The sequence below is a fragment of the Hylobates moloch genome, unplaced genomic scaffold (genome assembly GCF_009828535.3).
Source record: "Hylobates moloch isolate HMO894 unplaced genomic scaffold, HMol_V3 SCAFFOLD_8, whole genome shotgun sequence".
NCBI lineage: Eukaryota > Metazoa > Chordata > Mammalia > Primates > Hylobatidae > Hylobates > Hylobates moloch.
The window spans coordinates 120,455,547-120,478,524 of record NW_026652283.1 but is presented as its reverse complement, the minus strand read 5'-3'; the positions used below and the strand labels follow the sequence as shown (position 1 = coordinate 120,478,524).

At 38.2% G+C, this 22,978-nt stretch overlaps 1 protein-coding gene across 3 annotated transcripts in view; it reads left to right on the top strand.

Moving 5' to 3' along the window:
• Positions 1-1,054: 1,054 nt before the first annotated feature.
• The window catches only part of ERI1 (exoribonuclease 1), a 100,354-nt gene continuing 78,430 nt past the window's right edge, over positions 1,055-22,978 (top strand). For 2 of the 3 annotated variants that reach the window (XM_032162503.2, XM_032162502.2), the window contains exons 1-6: positions 1,055-1,327; positions 6,048-6,226; positions 9,600-9,810; positions 14,390-14,473; positions 16,678-16,787; positions 18,729-18,843. In XM_032162503.2, the coding sequence (XP_032018394.1) occupies positions 1,220-1,327; positions 6,048-6,226; positions 9,600-9,810; positions 14,390-14,473; positions 16,678-16,787; positions 18,729-18,843 (807 nt within the window). In that variant the 5' untranslated portion in view covers positions 1,055-1,219. Of the gene's footprint in view, positions 1,328-4,798; positions 4,873-6,047; positions 6,227-9,599; positions 9,811-14,389; positions 14,474-16,677; positions 16,788-18,728; positions 18,844-22,978 lie in introns of those variants that run through there. The other variant, XM_032162504.2, reaches the window with a different exon arrangement.

The window sequence follows — 22,978 nt, the reverse complement described above, 5'->3', positions numbered from 1 at the left end:
TGAGAAATGGCTATCACCTTTGTTTTAAACTATAAGCTATACACTAAGTTCTTCCCAATGTTAGTTTGGCATACGCCCAGGAATGAATAAGGATAGCTTGGAGGTCAAAAGCAAGATGGAGTTGGTTAGGTCCCATCTCTTTCACTGTCTCAATGATAATTTTGCAATGGCAGTTTCACTTCTGAGGTTTCTAGTGCATGTTCCATGGTATTCAATAATCTCTTCACTCTGGTTGCTGGGAGCTCAAATGATTTCCAGTTCTGTGTGAGCTCTCGTAATTGTTTGGCGTACTGCTCCCCAATAATTGTTCTTTCCTGGCCTTGTGAGTTTCACGTTTTTTATTCAGTTAAAGATTCAAGGTGCTCCTAAGCAGATTTCTGAAGCTCTTTTTCCATGCAATTCCCTCCTCTCCAGAATTCTGCCCCACAAATTCCAATCAACTTGGTCTACCCCAATTTCCTCAACTCCAATCCCTGTCTTCTCAACCCAGGAGATCCTAGGTTTCCAAATGATTTCCCTTCACTGCACCACAGACTGGAAATGGCCTCTGGGCAAAAGGGCGGGGTGATAACGGCTCCTTTTCTTTCTTTTCCCTCAGGTAAAACAGTCCACAGCTGTCTGTCGTCCAGTGTCTGAAGAGCTGTCTCCTGTATTTTGTTCCGTTTTCTGTTTATAGTGGGACACTAAGTGTCGACCCATTTTCTTTTCTTGCCCAGAAGTGGAAGTTTTAGGAAATTCCTTATGGAAAATGTGAATTGTTTTATTATTTCTTATGGTTGAAAACTTTATCTTTCTCTATGATAACTCCCCACTCACCCTCCTTTTTTCCCTCTCATGAAACGCTGACGGGAACATATGTTCCGGTACTACCCTCTAGTGACTGGACTAGATCCTTGCGCAACTTCTACCCGCGCTAGCTCCGCCCACGGCCGGCCACGCCCCGTCTTCTCACCGAGGCACCTCCCTCTTGTTCCTCCTCCCTCCCCCTGTGGAGTGCGACGCTGGCGTTCCGCGCACGCCGGCTCACTGCGCCTGCGCGGCGTGTGGACGCCGTACGCTCCCGGAAGTGGGAGGTGGCCGCTCGAGTTTGTGTGGCCGCCGCCGCGGGAACGGGAGCCCGGTAATTTTTCAACGGAGAAAGGCGAGGCTTTCGGGCTCGGCAGAGTGAGAGTGAGCAAGTGTTCGGCTCTAGCAGCTCTCCTCTGGAGTGACAGCCGGCATGGAGGATCCACAGAGTAAACAGCCTGCCGGCGAGGCCGTGGCTCCCGCGCTGCTGGAGTCGCCGCGGCCGGAGGGCGGGGAGGAGCCGCCGCGTCCCAGTCCTGAGGTGAGGAGTCGGCCCGCGCCTGGCTGTCGGCACCCGCTGCCCCGTCCCCAAAGCGCCCTCGGCACCCCTTTCTTCTCAGGTGTCCGGCAGAAGGTGTAGCTGCGTGCACTTGGACCCCAGCCGCCTCCTCGGTGTCCAGCTCCCTAGCTTTACCCTGGGGTGGGTGTCTTGGAGCTCCTTCAGGGCCGAATCACTCTCTGGGAGGAAGGAAATCGTCACGATCAGTTCTGTCAACAGTGGGTTAATAGGTTCTAACAGGGAGTTCTGCTCTAAACTTAATTCTGTGTTCACGGTTGCTGTTGTCACTCCATCTAGCCGTTTTGGGTAATTTACAAGGCTTTATATTTTTAAAATCTCACCATATACCCTATGTATGTCACTTCATACCTTTTTTTTAAAAAAAGAAAGAGTTTACAAAGCACCCACCAGCATCCCTGTCTCTGTACCTGTTAAGTGGAGCTTCGTTTTAGCTGGTTTTGGTCATTTACTGGTGTCTCATATAAACGTAGTATACGATTGAATGAATAATTTTGACATCTCATCGGTTGAACCTAGTTACAGTGGCAAAGTTGTAGAACAGTCTTATTTAACGAATGTAATTGTTGACTAGCGCTGCGGATTGTAAGTGATCGAATACTAAAATTGATCTTTTCCTAATCATAAACATGTTGAGCACTTCATAAAGTGGGTATTTGCAAGAGGCATCCTAACTCTTGCTCCTTCCGTCCACAATCAATTTCCATCTGGCAGCCAGAATGAGCTTTTTAATAACATGAATTTGGCTTATCCCCCTCCTTAGTAACTTCGATTTGCTGCTCTGCGGTGTCTGGTGCCTGCCTCGGTTGCTAATTGCGTCTCACACAGTTTTTCCCTTTTGTTCCCAGTGCTCCTCGCTTCCTTGTGTTCTTTTACATTGGAAAGAAGGTCTTTCTTGTTAAGGGTCTCTGTATGTTTCTTGCCCTGTATGCACTTCCTCTGGATCTTTGCAGTTATCTTTCTCCTTCTAAAGTTACTTTCAAAGAGTACTTGGACACCCCCTCTCTTATAAAGAACCACTCTTCCACCTGCCTCCCTCTTCAGCATGAGATACATTGTGTCAATCTCATCATGTAAGTGGTTTTTAAAATAAATTTCGAACTTTATTTTTAGTAAAAGAAGTGTGTTTGTGTATGCTTCTTTATATTTGAAAGTCTTGACACTTTTACAGGTACTTAAGGCCTAGGTCTCTGTTCCAAATTGGCTTTAGTGACGGTAGTAATTGTTGAAAACTTACTGTTGCATGCTCTTAATAATGATTTTTTTTTTTTCACGAAGAGCTGGGCGTAGTTGCGCTCGGCCATAGCCCCAGCTACTAGGGAGGCTGAGTAGGGAGGATCACCTGAGCCCATGGGTGGAGGCTGCAGTGAGCTGTGATCGTGCCAGTGCACTCCAACCTGGGTGACAGAATGAGACCCTGTCTCAAAAAATAATAGTAGTGATACAATTTATTATTTTTTTTGGAGACGGAGTTTCGTTCTTGTTGCCCAGGCTGGAGGGCAGTGGCATGGTCTCAGCTCACTGCAACCTCTGCCTCCCGGATTCAAGTGATTCTCCTGCCTCAGCCTCCCTAGTAGCTGGGATTACAGGAACCCACCACCACGCTTTGCTAGTTTTTGTATTTTTAGTAGCGATGGGGTTTCACCATGTTGGCCAGGCAGGTCTTGAACTCCTGACCTCAGGTGATCTGCCCACTTTGGCCTCCCAAAGTGCTGGGATTACAGGCAATGAGCCACTGTGCCTGGCCGTGATACAGTTTTTTTCAATCTGGAGCAAAGTTTTTTGTTGAATTCAGGTGGTAAATTTCCATTATCTCTAATGCCAGTTGTCTTTGTAAACTAATAGAAGCTATTGCATATTTATATTTTTAATAAATAGGTTCAAATTTCATCAGAACTCTCCTTTTGGAAGAACATCAATCCAGAAAAATTCTAACTTTTTTTCATTGTGCAGTTGCAGAGGTTTTCCTTTTCTTTTTTTAATAGGTAGTACCTAGATTTTTGGCAACAGAATAATAGCAGCATTTCCAGATCATGTTTTCAAAATGTTCTCTGTACAGAAAAAGTTTCATTTGACAAGCAGTTACTTTCTAGCTTACTGTTAAAATGTATTTTCTTTTATCTTGCAACAACAGATTGTGTTCCTTTAAAAAAGTGCTAAAAACCACTCTCCAGTACCCTTCCCAATAAGAAGAGGACAGCAGTTATAGAATACCTGTCTTTCTGTAAAAGAAAATTTGTAACTTTAAGTTCAACAACAGTTGTTTTTTGTTTTTTTTTTTTTTGAGACGAGTCTCGCTCTGTCGCCCAGGCTGGAGTGTAGCGGCTCAGTCTCGGCTCACTGCAAGCTCTGCCTCCTGGATTCACGCCATTCTCCTGCCTCAGCCTCCTGAGTAGCTGGGACTACCCGCGCCCGCCTGCCCACCCGGCTAATTTTTTGTATTTTTAGTAGAGATGGGGTTTCACCATGGTCTCGATCTCCTGGCCTCGTGATCCGCCAGCCTTGGCCTCCCAGAGTGCTGGGATTACGGGCGTGAGCCACCGCGCCGGGCCTCAACAACAATTTTAAAGTAGTTTGACACAAGATAGTAAACCTCTGTTTGGTATAGAAGATTTTCATGGCCACATCCCATAATGCAAAAGCTTCTCTTGTTTGAGATAATATAAACCATACATCCATTTAATTGAAGACATGAATATTGCAAAATGTTGCAGTTCTGTGATGGTGAATGTTTCTCTCCATATTGTGGAATCTATCGTTTTTCTCATTATATGGTCATTTTTATATGTGGCGTGATAGATGTAGTTACTGGTACGGATGCTGATGCAAATGTAAGTATGTATTTCGTAAACTAATTTTGTGTTTCTGCAGATTAACAATACAAGTAGGGTTCTTAGTATTTTCTTTCTGCTCCTTGGCGGATTGATTTGAGCATCATTCTTTGTGAACCATTAGTGTAGATGTGAAATTTGGGAGGAGACACTGCTTTCTGAGGATTGGACCTCGGCTGTCTCTAGAACTTCACTGAAGGAAGAGAATTAGAACTGGACCTAGGAAGGGAAGCAAATTTTTCTTATAGAAGTCATAATTTATAGCATCTATAGAAGAGGCCTAAGTGTTACTTGTGAATAATTTTTGTAGCTACAGTTTTGGATGAGAATTAACAAGTGAATCAGAAAGAGGATTTATCCAAAGAGAAAATCTACTTAAATTAACTGAGACATCTGTTTTGGTAGACAAACTGTTCCTTAATGTTGACCTAAATTTTAACCTGACTAAAGTTGAAGTTTAAAATTCAATGTAAATTTAAAGTCAAAAGATAATTTTTTATAAAATTCTGGTCAAGCAGAGCAATATCTATTGTAAATTTAATATATTTTTGAAAGTGAATTATTGGTCAACTAGCAATACTTTTTTTTCTTAACATTGTTAACAAGGAACCTCAGTGTGGCTGAATTTATGGACAGTTCACACATTGGAATTGATGACCTCTTCCTCAAAGGAAATGGGTGAGTCACTCTTGAGTACTCTGGCACCTTAGCTAGCGTTACATTTCCAGTCAATGTGTGTTGCATTAAATTGAGAGCTTAGAGTAAGAAATAGTTCCTGAACCATCAGGATCAGTTCTAAGTCAGGGACTGTGGCCTCTCTGTGATTATCCTTCCTTGATCTATAATTACAGTTGACATGAGGACAGTGTGGTAAATTGTAACTAAGGTAACAAGCTTTAATAGGGATTAATAGTAAGTACTAAATATTTTTCAAAATTCTGGAACATAGCTCATATTTGTGATATTGCACGTGGAAAATAACTTACAAATGAATCTTTGGAACTTAACGTATTAGTAATTTGAGACTGCTTGTGGAGAAAATAGAATTGAGTCATGTTTTTTCTTAACAGATTTTTATTTATGAAAAGGTTTATAATTCCGTACTTCTTCTGGTTAGTGGACATAAGTATAACTTTTGGAAAATGTAAGTTTTGAAATTAAATACATTTCCTTCTTTGCTTTGAGTACGAGGAAGCTGTGAATTAGATTTGCAGTCCATTTTGTTTTTATGTTGGGCAATTTTTGTTAACTTTGTGAAATGAAATCAGGTTAAAAAATTGTCAGAAGTTATACATGCATAATGTAAAAGTTCATTTAAAATGGGTTCATTTGTAAATATTAGCATATTGTTTGTGAAGGGCTTGTTGTATAGCCTGTGATATTAATAGTTACCATTTATTAATAGCTACTGTGGGTGAGGGGCCTGATACACATGATCTCATTTAATCTTTGTAATAATTCTGCCCAAACACAATTTACCATAACCAAATTACCATTTTATAGATAAGGAAATTGAAGATCAGAGGCTAATACGTAACTATCCAAAGTCATGCTGCTGTTTGTAGTAAATAGCTGGGGATCTCTATTGAGGTGGTGTTGACTCCCAACACCAGTCCTCTTTTTACTTAGCTTTGTTTCCTTTGAGGAACCTCATGACTCATAATAGAGCGGGGTAGATTGTATTGGAGACACATCTTCCTTCTTCTTATCCTTTCCTCCGTTTAGGAGCTACAGTGAACACTTTTCATTGAAGATGTAGCATGAAGAGGCTTCAGAAGTTTGAAAGTTTGAATCTTTCAATCTGTGATGTTCGTACTAATTATAAACTACATACTTTTTTTTTTTTTTTTTAGGAAACTCAGCAGTGTAGATTTGATGGCCGAGAGACAAAAGGATCCAAGTTCATTACCTCCAGTGCGAGTGACTTCAGTGACCCAGTTTACAAAGAGATTGCTATTACAAATGGCTGTATTAATAGAATGAGTAAGGAAGAACTCAGAGCTAAGCTTTCAGAATTCAAGCTTGAAACCAGGTAATTAAAAATAACTTATAAAACTATAAAAGTAGTACATGCTTATTTTAGAAAATCTTGAAAACATTGAAATATTAAAAATCATCTGTAATCCTACCATAATGACATGACCCTTTTAAGAATTCCAAAAACTAATTAACATTTTTTATGTGCAACTGTGATTATTTTTGTCTTCTAGATGATAGGACTGCTGAATCAAAGTCTATGAATATTTTAAAGAGCTACCGGCAATGTATAGGAGTATCTGTCTTATTATAACAAATGTGTTTTTAATTTTTTTAGTTGCTCATTTAAATGATGGATAGTTATTTTAGTGAGATAGAGTATTTTTCTTTTTTATTTTCTTTTTGCCATTTGTATCTTTTATAAAAAGAGTTTGTTTGAAATCAGGTACAATAAATTAAAAACATCATTCACTTACGAGGATATTTTTTGTTTTAATTTCTAAAAAATAACGTACAGTGATGGTATGCATTATGTTTAACTGTATATTGAGTGAGAAAACAGTGCAACTTAGTCAACTGTGTGCGTATTTTAATGAGATATACACATACCTAAGTTTTTAGTAATTTTTTGTGAAACAAATCACTTTACGTTGATTGGGCCATGGGGCAGGAAGGGCTTTTGGAGTCCAGAAAAATACATCGATTTTTGATAAACAGTAGAACTGCCAGGCATCAAGAAAAAAAATTGCCTGTATGAAATAGGTGAAAACTCTTACTTTTTCAAGGCATCTCTGAATCATAATTCTCTTAAAAGTAGTATTCTGCCTCTTTAGAGTTTCACCACTCTTCAAAAGAGCACAAATATATTTATTTCTAGATTGTCTACATCATAACGTATGAAGAAATTTTTGACTCCTATTTCCCTGATTCTTTCTGTTATGAAGGTACAACCTGTAGCCTACAGAAGATTTTCCGAGCAAAATTTTTGTCCTTCCCAGGTGTGAAGATCAGTTGCTTACTCCTGGCTTGTGTGGGAGCTAGAGATCTAGATGTATGTTTATACATTTATTCAACAAGCCTGTATTGAATTCTAAGTACTGCACTAGGCATTGAAGTTATGAAGGTAAATACAGATATGTTCCCCACTTTGGCAATCTGAGTCTTTTGGAAAAACACACAAAGAAATGATCACAGTACAGAGTGGCCGATGCTGTATTGGAGGTCTGGCCAGGTACAGCGTGAGAATACAGGAGAATATTTCTCAGGAATTCAGAAAGATGACATTTGAATTGTGCCAAACAGAAAAGGGAGGCGGAGGGTATTTCAGACAAAAAAATAACAGAAACTTTTCTAATTCCAGTTTGTATGGTTTCTGCAACATGATCTTGCCTTGTCTTCAGCTGTTGCGCAACCAAAGTTATAGGAGGTGAAAGTGTACCACACGTATTGAGAACATGACTTTTAAATTTTTTTTTATTTTTTTGAGACAGAGTCTTGCTCTGTCACCCAGGCTGGAGTGCAGTAGTATGATCTCGGCTTACTGCAACCTCCGACTCGTGGGTTCAAGCGATTCTCGTGCCTCAGCCTCCCGACTAGCTGGGATTACAGGCATGCACCACCATGCCTGGCTAATTTTTGTATTTTTAGTGGAGATAGGGTTTCTCCATGTTGCCCAAGCTGGTCTGGAACTGCAGCTCAAGTGATTCACCCACCTGCCAAAGTGCTGAGATTATAGACGTGAGCCATCTGGCCGGTTGAGGCCATGGCTTATGGTATGTTTTGTCTGCAGTACACAGTATACCTCAGGAACATTTGACAATGATACTGAAATGATAGGTTGTAGCCAAGTTGTGAAGGAACTCTATGCTGAAGTCTGCGTTTTACTTTGTAAGCAGAAGGGAGCCACTGAAGATATTTAAGCAGAAAATTGGCATTAGTGCTCGGTTCTCAAGTAAAGTAAATAATGAATCGAAGGGTTGTGGTAATGGAGGCATTTGCCATACTCCACAAAGCTAATGAGAGCCATAGCAGAAAGAATTAAAGAGAATCATATTCTGAATATGTTTCTGAGTTAGAATTGGCAAACATAGTGAGTATTTGGAAGAGCAAAGATGTTAAAGATAGCAGGTTTCTATCCAGAGCAACTAGTTGTATGTTTGTCCTGCCATTAGCTTTGCAGACAACTCTGGTAAATGTAGTGTCTCCCCCATCACACCTCCCACCCCACAACAAAAAAAAAAAGAAAAAAAAAGTAATCCAAAGCTGTCACATGACACAGAGGTCACTCACAGTGCCTTAATATGAAAGAGGTTAAGGATTTTCTCCCTAGGTCTTGATAATTTTGAAAATCTCAAGCAAAGAAACAATATTAAGACATTTCATCTTAAAATAGCTAACTGGTTGATTATTACTATTTTCATGGGTAGGATTTTTTTCAGTGCTTAATTGTAGTTTAGAAAGGAAAATGAAAGACTAAAAAGGTTTTTTTAAATGGTCATTAATCAGTTAACATGATACTTTACTTGGCACTACACATTATAATTTAGATCTTCTTATTTTTACTTTTTTCAGGCCAATATAGGATTCATTTATATAACACTGAAGGAAGCCTGAATGCTGGTTGTAACTTAATTTTTTGGAAAAATACATATTGTTTAAAGAATGAAGTCACCTGATCACTGTTATCTGTTAGGATGACCTTTCTCTCCTCCCCGCTAGTCCATTTGTGGAATGTATATTTTAAAGTTACCTGTAATATTGAAATCCCCTAAATGATAATTCTACCCATGATAAATTAAGAAACTTATTTCTACTTAAGAAACTACTAGTATGATAATGCTCCTCTGGACACAGTTTACTCAGTGTATTCTAATTGAGTTTTCCTTGTTAAGTAGCCAACAGAGATTCACCTTTATATGGTAGGCTCATAATGCTTTCATATTCATGTGGATGTTTTGAGTTGACTAACCTACAAAAGCCAAAAGAAAGGAAAGAGATAATATATCTTCAACTTAACCCAAATTTTTATATTCTTAAGTTTATATTTTGGCCAGTGGAATAATTTTATATTAATTTCAAAGTATCATATATGTTATCTTAGTATATAAGGCAATATGATTTTGTTGGTAGTATATGTTGACAATGTTTATGGTTTGAAGTACCAGTGTATGTTGGAGAAAATACTGTTATATACTACTAAAATAAAAAATGACTTGTGAAGGAAAATGTTAATGTTGTAATAAACATATTATTTTAATTACTTCTTTGCTAACTTAGCTTCGAGTCTTGCTTTTCTTACATTTATTTTAGCTAGCATTTGCTAAATTGTGCTGTGATGGTCAGTGTTCAGCCCAGTGCCGGTGGGTAAGAGTTTTGATTCTTGACTGTAGAATTTACCTAAGTGTAACTAGTCTTTTTCTTCTACTTAGAGGAGTAAAGGATGTTCTAAAGAAGAGACTGAAAAACTATTATAAGAAGCAGAAGCTGATGCTGAAAGAGAGCAATTGTGCTGACAGTTATTATGACTACATTTGTATTATTGACTTTGAAGCCACTTGTGAAGAAGGAAACCCACCTGAGTTTGTACATGAAATAATTGAATTTCCTGTTGTTTTACTGAATACCCATACTTTAGAAATAGTAAGTGAATTTTTATATTTTAATTGTATTTCTAACAGCAACTATTCTGGTGTTTACTGGTTATGTGGAGGACCTCATTTGCTGTTTAGCCAGAATTAGACTTCTAAAGTAAGTTTTTTCTTTGCCGTGAACTTTATATCAGCTTGATTAATAGAAAAGCTATAACAGCAGTTTTAGAGACTATTGCTTTCTTTTTGCAGTAGTGAAAGTTAAAATGTTTTTTTCCATTTGCTTAGAACATCTGGGTGTGGACATCAGAATCTCCTGGTAAGTAAAAAAATAAAGAAAATACTAATGATACTGATGCCTGGCCCTAGTCCCAGAGATTCTAATTTAGTTCTGTGATAGGGCCCCTGACATCAGCATTTTTTGAAGCTTTTCAGTTGGTTTTGATATGCAGTCAGGCTTGATAACCACCGCTGCGGCCTAGTGTGAACTCTGGTCTCTAAGAATGATAATTTACAAAAATGACTTTTGAACCTCTCTCTCTGGTGGAAAGTTTAAGGGTGAAATGACTCATATAACCCTGGTTTCTAAGCCAAATAATATGTGTGCTTTAGATACTTGTCAGTGCATTATTAGTTCAGGAAGTCTAGTAGGAATTCCCTAAAATAATACTGTTTGCCTTATAAAATCTGAGCAAGAATATCCTAACATCTCATCTCTCCAAAAGTCACTTCTGTGATATCCTCAGTTGCTGCTAACCCACTTGGGAGTAAGTTTAAAAAGGCTTTGTGAATTAAAATGCATAGGTTATTAGTGCTATTCAAAATCTCTTTTAGTTATAGTCTTAGCCTATTTCTGTAATTTTGTCATCCAAAGCAGATTGAAGGTCAGTAAATTAGAAGGAAAAATGGCAGCTATGAAGGCAAATAATCTTGCATAAGTCACTAGATTTTACTTCTGTCTTACTCAAGGACGTTACTGTAGCAGTTCTCCCTCATTTGGACATTATGATTTATTGCTTTTGTCTATATTGCTCCCACTACACACAAACATGTTATTTTTTTCACACCGTATAAAAACTTCATCCCACTGCACTGCCAGCCACCCCATTTCTTTGTTCCTCTATTTGGGAAAATTCTTCACTTATGTTATAGGTACTTATATGTGTATCTCTTTCCTTTTCTTCCATTCTCAAATTTATACCATTGTGAGTTTACGTTCAATAAAGTTTAAGCTGTGTATTGAATCCCATCATTCCACTAAAATCACTCATCAGCATCATCTTTGACCTTTACCCTAAATCCTGGCAAAATTAACCATTCTCACTTTTTTTTTCTTTTTTGAGATAGAGTCTTGTACCCAGGCTTGAGTGCAGGGGTGCGAACCCAGCTGACTGCAACCTCCACCTCCCGGGTTCGAGGAGCTCTCATGCCTCAGCCTCCTGAGTAGCTGGGAATACAGTGTGTGTCACCACGCCCAGCTAATTTTTTGTATTTTAGTAGAGACAGGGTTTCATCATGTTGCGCAGGCTGGTTTCGAACTCCTAAGCTCAGGCAATCCACCTGCCTCAGCTTCCCCAAGTGCTAGGATTACAGGTGTGAGCCGCCATGCCCGGTCATTCTCACTTAAAAAAAAAAAAAAAAAAAAAAAAAGCACTGCATTGCTGGCTTCAATACTTTTTCCTTGGAGCATTTTCTTCAGTTATAACTTGTTCTGCTTGGTTTTTCTCCAGCCCTACTGGATTCCCCATTTGCAGTTTTCTTTGCTGGTTCCTCCTTTCCTTCCCAGCTTCCCCATATCGGATGACCCAGGTCTCAATCCTACCCCTTCTTCTCTGCTTACATCCTCTTCTCTGCTTACATCCTGTCACTTGATGATCTTGTCTAGTTCCATAGCTTTCAGAAGCTATCTCTTTGCTGGTGACTTTCAAATACATATTTCCAATCCGTACGTCTGTTCGAAATCCAGATTGCTAATTTGACATCTCTACTTAAGTGTGTCTCAATCTTTTGAACTTACCCCCAGCCCATTCTATCTTTAGCCTCCTGTAGCTTGAGTGATGGCAGCTTTTTCTAATTAGAATCCTTCTAATTGCTCAGTTCAAAAACTTTGGAGGCATCTTTGACTCCTGTTTCTCTCCCATCCAGGCCATCAGTGATTCCTGTTTGGCTCTGCCTTCAAAATACATCCAGAACCCAGTCACTTAACTGCTATGACTTCATTCTGAGCCTCTTATCATTTATGTGACTTCCTGCATTCGCCATCTAACTGGTCTGTGTGTTTCTGTCCGTGTCCGCCTACAACCAGTTCTCAAAAAACTGGCCAGAGTAATCCTTTTAAAATATAAGTCAGATCATTTCACCCCTCTGCTCAAAACCCTGCACTGGCTCCTCATTTAACTCAGAGTACAACCCATATTCCTTACATGACCTGGCCTGTTGTTTCCTCTGATTGTTTCCTGTCTTACTACTCTTTTCCTTAACTCATTCCAGTCCAGGCATACTGACCTGCTTGCTCATTCTCAAAAAATGCCAGGCATGCTTTATCCCATTACTTGCCAGGACTTTAGCTCCAATTTCCTTACCCAGAAGTCTTGCTGGCTGACGTTTTTCTCCTTCTCTCCCTCCCTCCCGTTTTTGCTTCCAGTCCTTCCGTAAGTCTTACCTGTAAATAAAGCCTGCTTGATTATCCTATTTAAGAGTGTGGCCTATACCCATGTTTCTGACCCCCCTTACTGCTCTACTTTCCTTTGCTTGCTGAAGCGAGTCTCCTGCTTCATCTTCCTGAGTAGCTGCGATTACAGGCACCCAAGTTCCTTTAGTTTTAATAAATCTTACTACCTTTTAACTTACCTAATTTATTTAAGTGATGATTAAAGATTTGGCCAGTGAATGCATAGTTCTCTCTAGCATTCTTCTGTTAAAAGTATTTAATAGTGAATAACATTTTAGTGATATCTGTTATTTAGTACTACCGAATTGTAGTTATAAGGAAAGTTACAATATATTTTTGAAAGAGTGTCATTTAGAATGATAAAGTAGTGATACTTAAAAGGATATAGACCTAATTTATCTGTGATACTCATTTAAGTGGAATTTTGCAATGTATCTGGTAAGAGTGTCTAACTTTTGAAGTTCAATTATTCTTTTTTTTTTTTTTTTTTTTGAGATGGAGTCTCGCTTTGTCACCCAGGCTGGAGAGCAGTGGCTCAATCTGGGCTCACTGCAACCTCCTCCTCCTGGGTTCAAGCGATTATCCCACCTCAGCCTCTTCAGTAGTTGGGACTATATGTGTGTGCCACCTCGCCCAGCTAATTTTTGTATTTTTAGTAGAGACAGGGTTTTCACCACTTTGGCCAGGCTGGTCTTGAATTCCTGACCTCAAGTAATCCACCCCCCTTGGCCTCCCGAAGTGCTGGGATTACAGGCATTAGTCACCACATCTGGCCTCAAGTGTTCTTTTTTGTTCTTTACTGTTGCTCATTTACAATTATTTACAACCATTTATAGCTCATCCACTTAATAGATTAGTATGTAGAAAGAATTTATTCTTAGGAAATACAAACTTTTCTTAATTTTTAAATCTTCTGCCATAAAGAATATTTTTTGTTATTTTCTCTGTATCTACTACCTAGGATTAACAGTTGCTGCCTTTGAATCTTTAGGGTTTAAAATTGTCCTTAATCTCAAAAGTGACTCAGTGTATTCTGGTTAGGGAGGCGTTACTGGGCTAGAGGAAAAAGCACTTAGAGATTGGAGCCTGGTAACAATACTGGCCTTGCTTAGTTTACAGAGTTGTGAGCATAAAATAAGACCATCGTGTCAGGAGATCGAGACCATCCTGGCTAACACGGTGAAACCCAGTCTCTACTTAAAATACAAAAAATTAGCTGGGTGTGGGGGTGGGCGTCTGTAGTCCCAGCTACTTGGGAGGCTGAGGAATGAGAATGGCCTGAACCTGGGAGGCGGAGCTTGCAGTGATCCGAGATTGTGCGAGTGCACTCCAGCCTGGGAGACAGAGCGAGACTCCGTCTCCAAAAAAAAAAAAAAAAGACCATCGTGAAAGCTTCTTGAAAAGATTCAGCATTGCTGCAGTTACACAGTGTTAGCAACTGTTAAACTACCTATATATCATAATATCATACAGTTAAATTTTGACTATTTAGAATTTAGTTCAACTGAATTTTTATATGAAAATAAAGACTATTCAGGAGTAAATGAGAGCGCAATAGTTTAAAGGTAATTTATTATAACTGATGGCTGGTATTTCTTCAAAAGAATTTATTATTTTTAAAACTTAGTATCTTGAAGTAGAGGTTGCATTAATGGACTTCATAGTTTTAAAATATTATGAACAAAATTATTAATATTTTGTTCCTCAGGAAAATAAATTTTGGGTTGAAGTCTTTCACACTCATTTTATCTTAAAATATTTTAAATTATGAACCAAACGATTTTTTAATTTAAAAATTAAGAGTGCTTTCGATGTGAGGAATTATCCTTAAAAACTGTGGAAGGGTTTATGCCATGAGATCCTCTGAAATTACAACCTGCTGTGATGAATTCGTCGTGTATCATGTATTGTGTATCTTAACTCATATAAATTACTTTAACTTGCTATCCTTCCCTTGCAGGAAGACACGTTTCAGCAGTATGTAAGACCAGAGATTAACACACAGCTGTCTGATTTCTGCATCAGTCTTACTGGAATTACTCAGGTTATAATTCTAAGTTCTTCTTTCTAGAGTTTAAAAGAGTTCTTGAAGTTAGGGATTTATTTTATACATAATTTTAAAAAATTATTACTGTTGTGAACAGTTTAATACCTTGCTTGGTAAAGATCTTTCATGTTGTAATAATTAAAAAAAAAAAAACAAAAAACAGCAAATTTTACACCTGGTAACATTTTCCTCAGCCGAAATTTCCTCTTGAGGAGTTGTAGTAATGAATCTAAAGATTTCATTTGTAAAATGAAGCATCAGCAAATTGTTACCATACTGAACTTGGAGATAAGTTTATTTATTTTTTTAGACAGTATCACTCTGTCACCCAGGCTCGAGTGCGGTGGCGTGACCTGGGCTCATGGCAGCCTCCGCCTCCTGGGCTCAAGCAATTTTCCTGCCTCAGCCTCCCTAGTAACTGGGACTACAGGCGTGTTGCCACCACAGCTAGCTAATTTTTGTATTTTTAGTAGAGACACGATTTCGCCATATTGGCTGGGCTGGTCTTGAACACCTAACTTCAAGTGTCCTGCCTCGGCCTCCCAAAGTGCTGGGATTACAGATGTGAGCCACCATGCCCAGCCAGTGATAAGTTTTAGAATGTATCTGTTTACAACCTGACTTTATACGTTGCGTTTATTTTTTTATTTTTATTTTTTTGAGATGGAGTCTCACTCTGTTGCTCAGGCTGGAGTGCAGTGGCATGATCTTGGCTCACTGCAACCTCTGCCTCCCAGGTTCAAGCGATTCTCCTGCCTCAGCCTCCCAAGTACCTGAGACTATAGGCACACACCACGATGCCCGGCTAATTTTTTTTTTATGTCTAGTAGAGATGGGTTTCACTGTGTTGGCCAAGCTGGTCTTGAAGAACTCCTGACCTCAAGCCCGCCTCAGCCCCTCAAAGTGCTGGGATTACAGGCGTGAGCCACCACACCCAACCTGTTTGATGAATTTTTAGGTCTCTGATTTTTTATTATATTCTAATGTGGTAGGCACTTTTTTCATTTAGTTAGTTCATTCATTCACTCCACGTGTATTTGAGTGCCTACTATAATATATGCCAGGATTTGTATATATCTTTATGTGTATATAGATGTATGTCTGTCCAGTGGTCACAGTAGGCCTAATAAGTCAGTGTTTTATTGCGGTGTTGTGGACGTCTATGAAAAGAGCTTCCATATATGACAGAGGGAATAGAAGACTGTCCTGGGGAAAAACATCCTCAAATTGATGAACTTGGGCTGAGTCATGAAAGATAGATAGTCAGAAAAGAATGGCTGGGCATTTCAGGTGGGAACTGGCAGACCTACAGGTAGTTCAGGGTGGTTCAGATGTGTATGGGCTGGGAAGAAAATGGTCCAGATAGGCAGAGGCAATCCAGATCCTGAAGGGTCTTGTGCATCTATCCTGAAAGCCTTAGAGAGTGGTTGGAGGATTTAAGTATGAGAGTGATAGGGTAGACCCGATTTACGTTTTAAGAAGATCAATCTGGCAGCAGTATGTAGTATGCGTGGAAAATTGTGAGACCTGAGATGGGAAGACCCTTACGGAGCTGTGGCTTTCAGCTTAGAAGAGATTTGTCTTTTCCCACCTCGAGAAATCCAGTAAGCCACTAGGTTCAGGCTATAAAAAGAGAACCACTGGGGATGTGATCTTAAATCTTTTTATTTTTTTGAGACAGAGTCTCACTGTGTCGCCCAGGCTGGAGTGCAGTGGCACGTTCTCGGCTGACTGCAAGCTCCGCTTCCCGGGTTCACGCCATTCTCCTGCCTCAGCCTCCCGAGTAGCTGGGACAACAGGTGCCCGCCACCACGTCTGGCTAATTTTTTGTATTTTTAGTAGAGATGGGGTTTCACAGTGTTAGCCAGGATGGTCTTGATCTCCTGACCTCGTGATCCGCCCACCTTGGCCTCCCAAAGTGCTGAGATTACGGGTGTGAGCCACTGTGCCCAGCCTGATCTTAAATGTTAGTTTTGGGAGGATTATACATTTCAGTTGAAAGTAGTCCCAGTACTTGGTTATGAAATTTTTAAAATTTCTCAAAAATGAAACTTTAGGTGGAGCTAAGCCAAGGAAACCATGAATTTAAAGTATCAACCTTTCTCATACTGTTTCTTTCCCTCCCACTTAGGTCTGGGTATTTTGTAGGACTACGTGAAGCTACAGCCCTGATTTTTGTATATTTACTTTTATATCCTCAGGATCAGGTAGACAGAGCTGATACCTTCCCTCAGGTACTAAAAAAAGTAATTGACTGGATGAAATTGAAGGAATTAGGAACAAAGTATAAATACTCAATTTTAACAGATGGGTAAGTATTTAGGAAGATTATTTTTTATAACTACTTTTTAAAGATTAAAGATACCCTTATTTATTTAACTTTTAGAATAACCACAAACTATTATTAAAGACCCTAGAGTCTCACCCCACAGGGGATAGTATTTTTACTTTCATCTAAGGATGAAAGAGAGGAGGAAAGGAGTGGTCACAGTCCAATCCAGGACTAGAACACTACAGAAAGATAAATATGTAAAGCTAAAAAGACTTTGCTAAAACTCTGTTTTTTCATGACACTTCCTTGCTCAAAAAAGTTCAGACTTTGGAGCTTGGCATTGAAGGCCCTTTCATCTCATCCCACCCTACCCGTTTAATCAAATTCACCTGCCATTGATCCTCTTTAGTCAGACTGGCCCAGGAATTCACATGGTTTATCCTTTCTCTTTGTACTTACTTATGCTTCCCTCTCTACTGAGAGTCTCTTCTCGACAACTTTATCATTTTTCAAAGCCCATCTTGTGTTTTACCGTGACAACCCCATTGATCTTTTTTTTTTCCTTGAAACCTTATGACTTCTATGATATATACCATTCATGTTGACATCTGACCATATGTTCTGATATATAATCTTTATGTACATACATAAGACTTACTTTTGCAAGGAAATTTAAAATTCTTTCAGAGAAGGACTTTTGCTGCCTGATAATATTCCATAATGCTTACCTTAGTGCTGAGCTTAAAGTGTATACCCAAAAAGCATTTGTTAAATGAAAAGCTAAATGGGAAGATCAGAAAGATTAAAACATAGGTGACAGACGTTGTGCCAGGGCAACCCCTATACCTTAAGGCCATTAAGGTTGAAAAGAATGTCCTAAACAACTTGTGTTTCAAACTGTACAGATTATCCTCTATACCTGAGATGTCATCAACATAGAGGGTTTAGAGAGCCTCACATGTGATAGGAGAAAAGCATGGAGTTTAATGACATCGTAACTGTTAAGTTTGGAAAAATGTTTATGGACCTCTTTAGAAATCTATTACTGATTTTAAACATGAATGATCAGTGCTCTGCTAAAGTATACAGGTGTTTCTGCCGTAGTATAGTATTTGCAGTTCTGGTAAAGTCTCATTTTGTGGGACAGATCACTCAAAACCTATGCAATTTTGTAACCAGAGCACTAACAAAAACCAATTATTGGAGTCTCCATTAATAATTTGGCAGCACAGGCAAGCAACTCAGGGAAGGTGAGGTTGCGTCACAGTATATTAAAATTGCACAGAAGCACTAGTATCCTGGGGACATACACTTTTTTTAAATTTTCTTATAATATAGTTAACAATATTATAAGAAAATACAAAGGTTTATATCCTGTTCCCAGTATAGCAGGTAAGTTGAGGGCTTTTCTTATTTCCTGCTGAAGTTTATAATTTCCACTGCTATTATTCTGACTCTCCTTGCCTAAGAAAAACCACATAGGAACCAACACAATTTCTATATTACACAATCAATATTGTCCTTAACTACAATAAATTGGTTAGTGTTATAGAAACATGTTGTAGCAGAACAGATTGTATTTTAACTCTTTGATACCAGCTACTTTTGTCTCTTTCATTTTTTTGTTTTTGGTTTTATTTCAAAGCATACTGTCAACTTACTATGCTAAGTCTGGCATTAAAAGTAAGCTTAGCATTATACTCAGCAAGATAGAAGCCTGCCCAGAACCATGAAAACAATCAAGATGAGCCTAATAGAAATTAGTTTGTGAACAAAAGTTAATATATCTGACTTGTTTGGTTTTTAAAGCTTAATTTTGAATTAGTATTTTGTAGGAAGCAAGGTTAATTTTCTCAGCTTGATGTTACGTTTGAATATGAGAAAGTTGATATATATAAATAAAAAATGATTTAAAATACTTATTTGTAAGAATAGTATAGCGTTTATTTCATCAATTTTTTGTCCTTTTTTAATTTACAGTTCCTGGGATATGAGTAAGTTCTTGAACATTCAGTGCCAACTCAGCAGGCTCAAGTACCCTCCTTTTGCTAAAAAGTGGATCAATATTCGGAAGTCATATGGAAATTTTTACAAGGTAAAATTTCTATATTTAATAATTACATGGTTCTTAATGATAAATTTGTTAAATTTTGCATGTACGTTAAGTTGTAATTTTCCAAGTGTTTTTCGTGGAAAAATGCCATATAATTAGTTCTTACTCTTCAGATTCCAAATTAGTTGTGTTCAAATTAGATAAGCCTTTTTCTCATTCAACCTGTTAACTTTATTTAAGTAGGTTAACTATATATACCTGACAAGTTTGAAACTGTAGGGGCAGTCAGTATGTGGATTGTTCGTGAAGCAAATGCTCCCCACTAGATTTTAATTTTACTTCACATTTATCAAAGTTAATATGCCTGTGTCGTGTAAGTGTTTAAAATAGTATTGCAAGACTTCCAATGAATGAATGGCAGTCTTCTACCATAGCCTTCAGCAGAACTGGTTCCTGTTCCGAGGCAAACACTTTCAACTTATGTAAAGCTCTTTTTTTTTTTTTTTTTTTTTTTTTTTTTTTTTTTTTTTTTTTTTTTTTTTTTTTTTTTTTTCAGATATTTGCCTTTGTATTTCTAAGTTTCATGCTTATACTACTTCTTGACTTTTCAGTTTGTGATCTATTGAATTCCTGCACTGAAAGATGAGCTCAACTAAGCTACCACTCCTGCATGTCCTTCCCTTCCTGCATCTTCCTACTATAGCTCTATTACCTTTCAGTCAGAGCACTCAGTGTTCATAGTCCTGTGACTATGGAGAGTGTTCACAGCTTTCCCCTGGATGTAATAATTTACTTGTGCGGTTGTTTACTTGTCCCCTTACTCTCCATTCAAACTGTAAGTCACTTCTCATGACTGAAAACACTCAGGTAGTCTGTCAGGTTTTTTTTTTTTCCTCTCTTTTTCCCTTGCAGGCTGTCTTCCTGGAGCCTTTAATCCTTTTCTAATCTGAACTGTTAGTTCTTCAGGCCTCTTTTAAAATCATCTTAGGGGATTTCCTTTAATTCTCATGCGTTAGATACTATGTCATTTTTTTCCCTTTACAGTTTCATTTTGGAGAAGCATGTTCTAAAGTAGTTTCATGAGAAAGGGTGCTTTTCCTTACAGACTCTTCTGTTTTAACAGTCTTTTAAAACTGAGAAGCATGCATGCAGAAAAGCAGAGTTTTGCAGATTGTTATAAAGCAAATACCCTTGTAACTTCCACCCACTTAACTCCCTTCCTTCCTCCTGGAGTTAACCGTAATTCTTCCTTTCATGGTAATCATTTTCTTATTATTCCTTTTAGCTTTAATATTTAAATGTATATCCTTATAGTATATAGTTTTGTCTGGCTTTGAGCACGATATAATTAGTGTTATACTGGCTGTATTACTTAGTTTTTTTTTTTTTTTTCCAATATTATGCTTGAGATCCATCGACATCATGTATGTCACTGCAGTTCATTCACTTTATTGCTATTAATTCTTTTGTGTGACTATACCAGATTTGTTTATCTGTTCTACTTTTGCTGGCCATTTGGATTGTTTTTATTTGGGGCTTCCATGAAGAGTACTGTTATAAGCATTGTTGTGCATGTCCCCTGGTGTCTTTGTGCACTCATTTTTCTAGGATATAAACCTAGGAGTGTAGTTGCTGGGTCATGGGATATGTACATCATTGACATTACTAGATAATGCAAAAATAGTTTTCCAATGGAGTTGTACCAGTTTGCACTCTTATCAGCACTGTGTGAGTTTATAGTTGCTGTAAGTTTTTGCCAGCCTCTGATATTATCAGACGTTTTAAATGTTTTTTAAATCTGATGGGTGCGTGATACCATCTCATTGAGGTATCAGCTATCTGGATTGCTTTTTTGCGAACCCCTTGTTTAAATTTGACCATTTAAAAAAAAATTGGGTAGTCTGTTCTTTCATTACTCGTGTATTTTCCTGGTTTCTAGATTTTTACTTTGGATGGTAGTCCTTTGATTATATTTGATAATTTTTTTGTGTGAATTTTTTTTGTTTTTTTGTTTATATTTGTCTTTGAGGTGGAGTCTCATTCTGTTGCCCAGGTTGGAGTGCAGTAGTGTGATCTTGGCTCACTGCAACCTCTGTCTCGCAGGTTCAAGCATTTCTCCTGTCTCGGCCTCCCGAGTAGCTGGGACTACGGGCGCCCGCCACCACATCTGGCTAATTGTTGTATTTTCAGTAGTGATGGGGTTTCGCCATGTTGGTGAGGCTGGTCTTGAACTCCTGGCCTCAAATGGTCTGCCTGCCTTGGCCTCCCAAAGTGCTGGGATTATAGGCGTGAGCCACTGCACCTGGCCTTTTATGGATCTTTTTTTGTTTTTTTGAACTCATTTTGTGAATTTTAAAAAAAATTGTGTTAGGGAAAATTTCAAACATACAGAAATAGGTATGAGTCCTCATGACCTAGGTTCAACAATTAGACACTCATGGCCAGTCATGTTTCATGTGTATCCCCACCCACTTTCCTCTTCCTTATTATTTTGAGGCAGAAGTCAGACATTATGTTATCTGATCTGTAAAAATTTCATTACATAGCTCCAAAAGCTAAGTGTCATTTTCTTAGAAACACAGCTACCATACCATTGTCACATCTTAAAAAATTAGCAGTAGTTCCTTCATCAAGTAGTCATAAATATTTTCTTTTACCTTTTGTGTGTTGAGTCAGATCAGCATAAGGTTCACAGATTTGTAGTTGGTTAATAATGTCTCAAGTTTTTTAGTCTTTGATATGTTTGATATGTTGATACATCTCTTTAGTTTTTTTTAATCACTTCTTTTTCTTCCCTAGCAATTTATTTTATTCTTTTAAGAAACTGTCATTTGTCCTGTTGTGTTTCCCCTTATCTGGATTATGTAATCGTGTCCTGGAATGTGGTTTCAGCGGTATCTCTGTCTTTTGTATTTCATGTCAATTTATACTCCAGTTGAGAAGCTTGATCCCTTTTAGATTCTTTTTTTGCTACAACGCCCAGATGGAATAATTATTATTAAAAATTTATTAACTTTAAAATAATTTTCAGTCAGGTATGCATAAATCTACAGCTCACAATATATTAGTGTAATCAGAAAGTTGTAGATATTATAAGGCAATAAAATGCTCCCTGCTTTTTTGAGTAAACAGTAGTTTCTCTTTGTGGACCTGTTTATTTTGGCCAGTTTGTTAGCCTATTCTTTTTGTGTGTGGTTTTCCCCTCTTCATAATAGATAACTATAATGCAATTAGTTGTATAAGTAGAAGAAACTTACGTTTTCCTTTTTTTTTATACCTTATCTAAGACTTAAATAAAACTCTCTGTCACGAGTTTCTGCTGTATATAATGCTAATAAGGTATGTTATATGGTATGTCGAAAAACATTTTTTTAAAAGGAAAAATGACTTCTTTTTTTTTTTTTTTTTTTTTTTTATGGAGTCTCACTCTGTCTCCCAAGCTGGAGTGCAGTGGCATGATCTCGGCTCACTGCAACCTCCGCCTCCCGGGTTCAAGCAGTTCTCCTGCCTCAGCCTTCTGAGTAGCTGGGTTTACAGGCATGTGCCACCACGCCTGGCTGATTTTTTGTATTTTTTAGTCGAGATGGGGTTTCACCATATTAGCCAGGCTGGTCTTGAAGTCCCAACCTTGTGATCCACCTGCCTTGGCCGTCCAAAGTGCTGGGATTACAGGCATGAGCCATTGCGCCTGGCCAAAGATGACCTTTTATCCAGCCTTTCTTGGGGGCAGAGGGTGGAAATGGGTAATTAAACTTGGAGCTTAATCTCTTTCATAAATTTAAAAGGCAAGTAACTGTAATACATTTCTGTGAAATAATAATTGGCTTAGGATGGGACTTGGTTTTTCTAAAAGTAGGCTGAAACAATATGAATAAAAATACAGTCTAAGACACATTTTTGTACAAGATTTTGGGGGAAAACCCAGACTTTCTTTGTGCGTGGCATATCAAGCACAAATGTGGGGTTAGCGTTTACAAAATTATACAGCTTGCTTGCTTTCTTTCTTTCTTTCTTTCTTTCTTTCTTTCTTTCTTTCTCTTTCTTCCTTCCTTCCTTCCTTCCTTCCTTTCTTTCTTTCTTTCTCTTCCTTCCTTCCTTCCTTTCTTTCTTTCTTTCTCTTTCTTCCTTCCTTCCTTCCTTCCTTCCTTCCTTCCTTTCTTTCTTTCTTTCTTTCTCT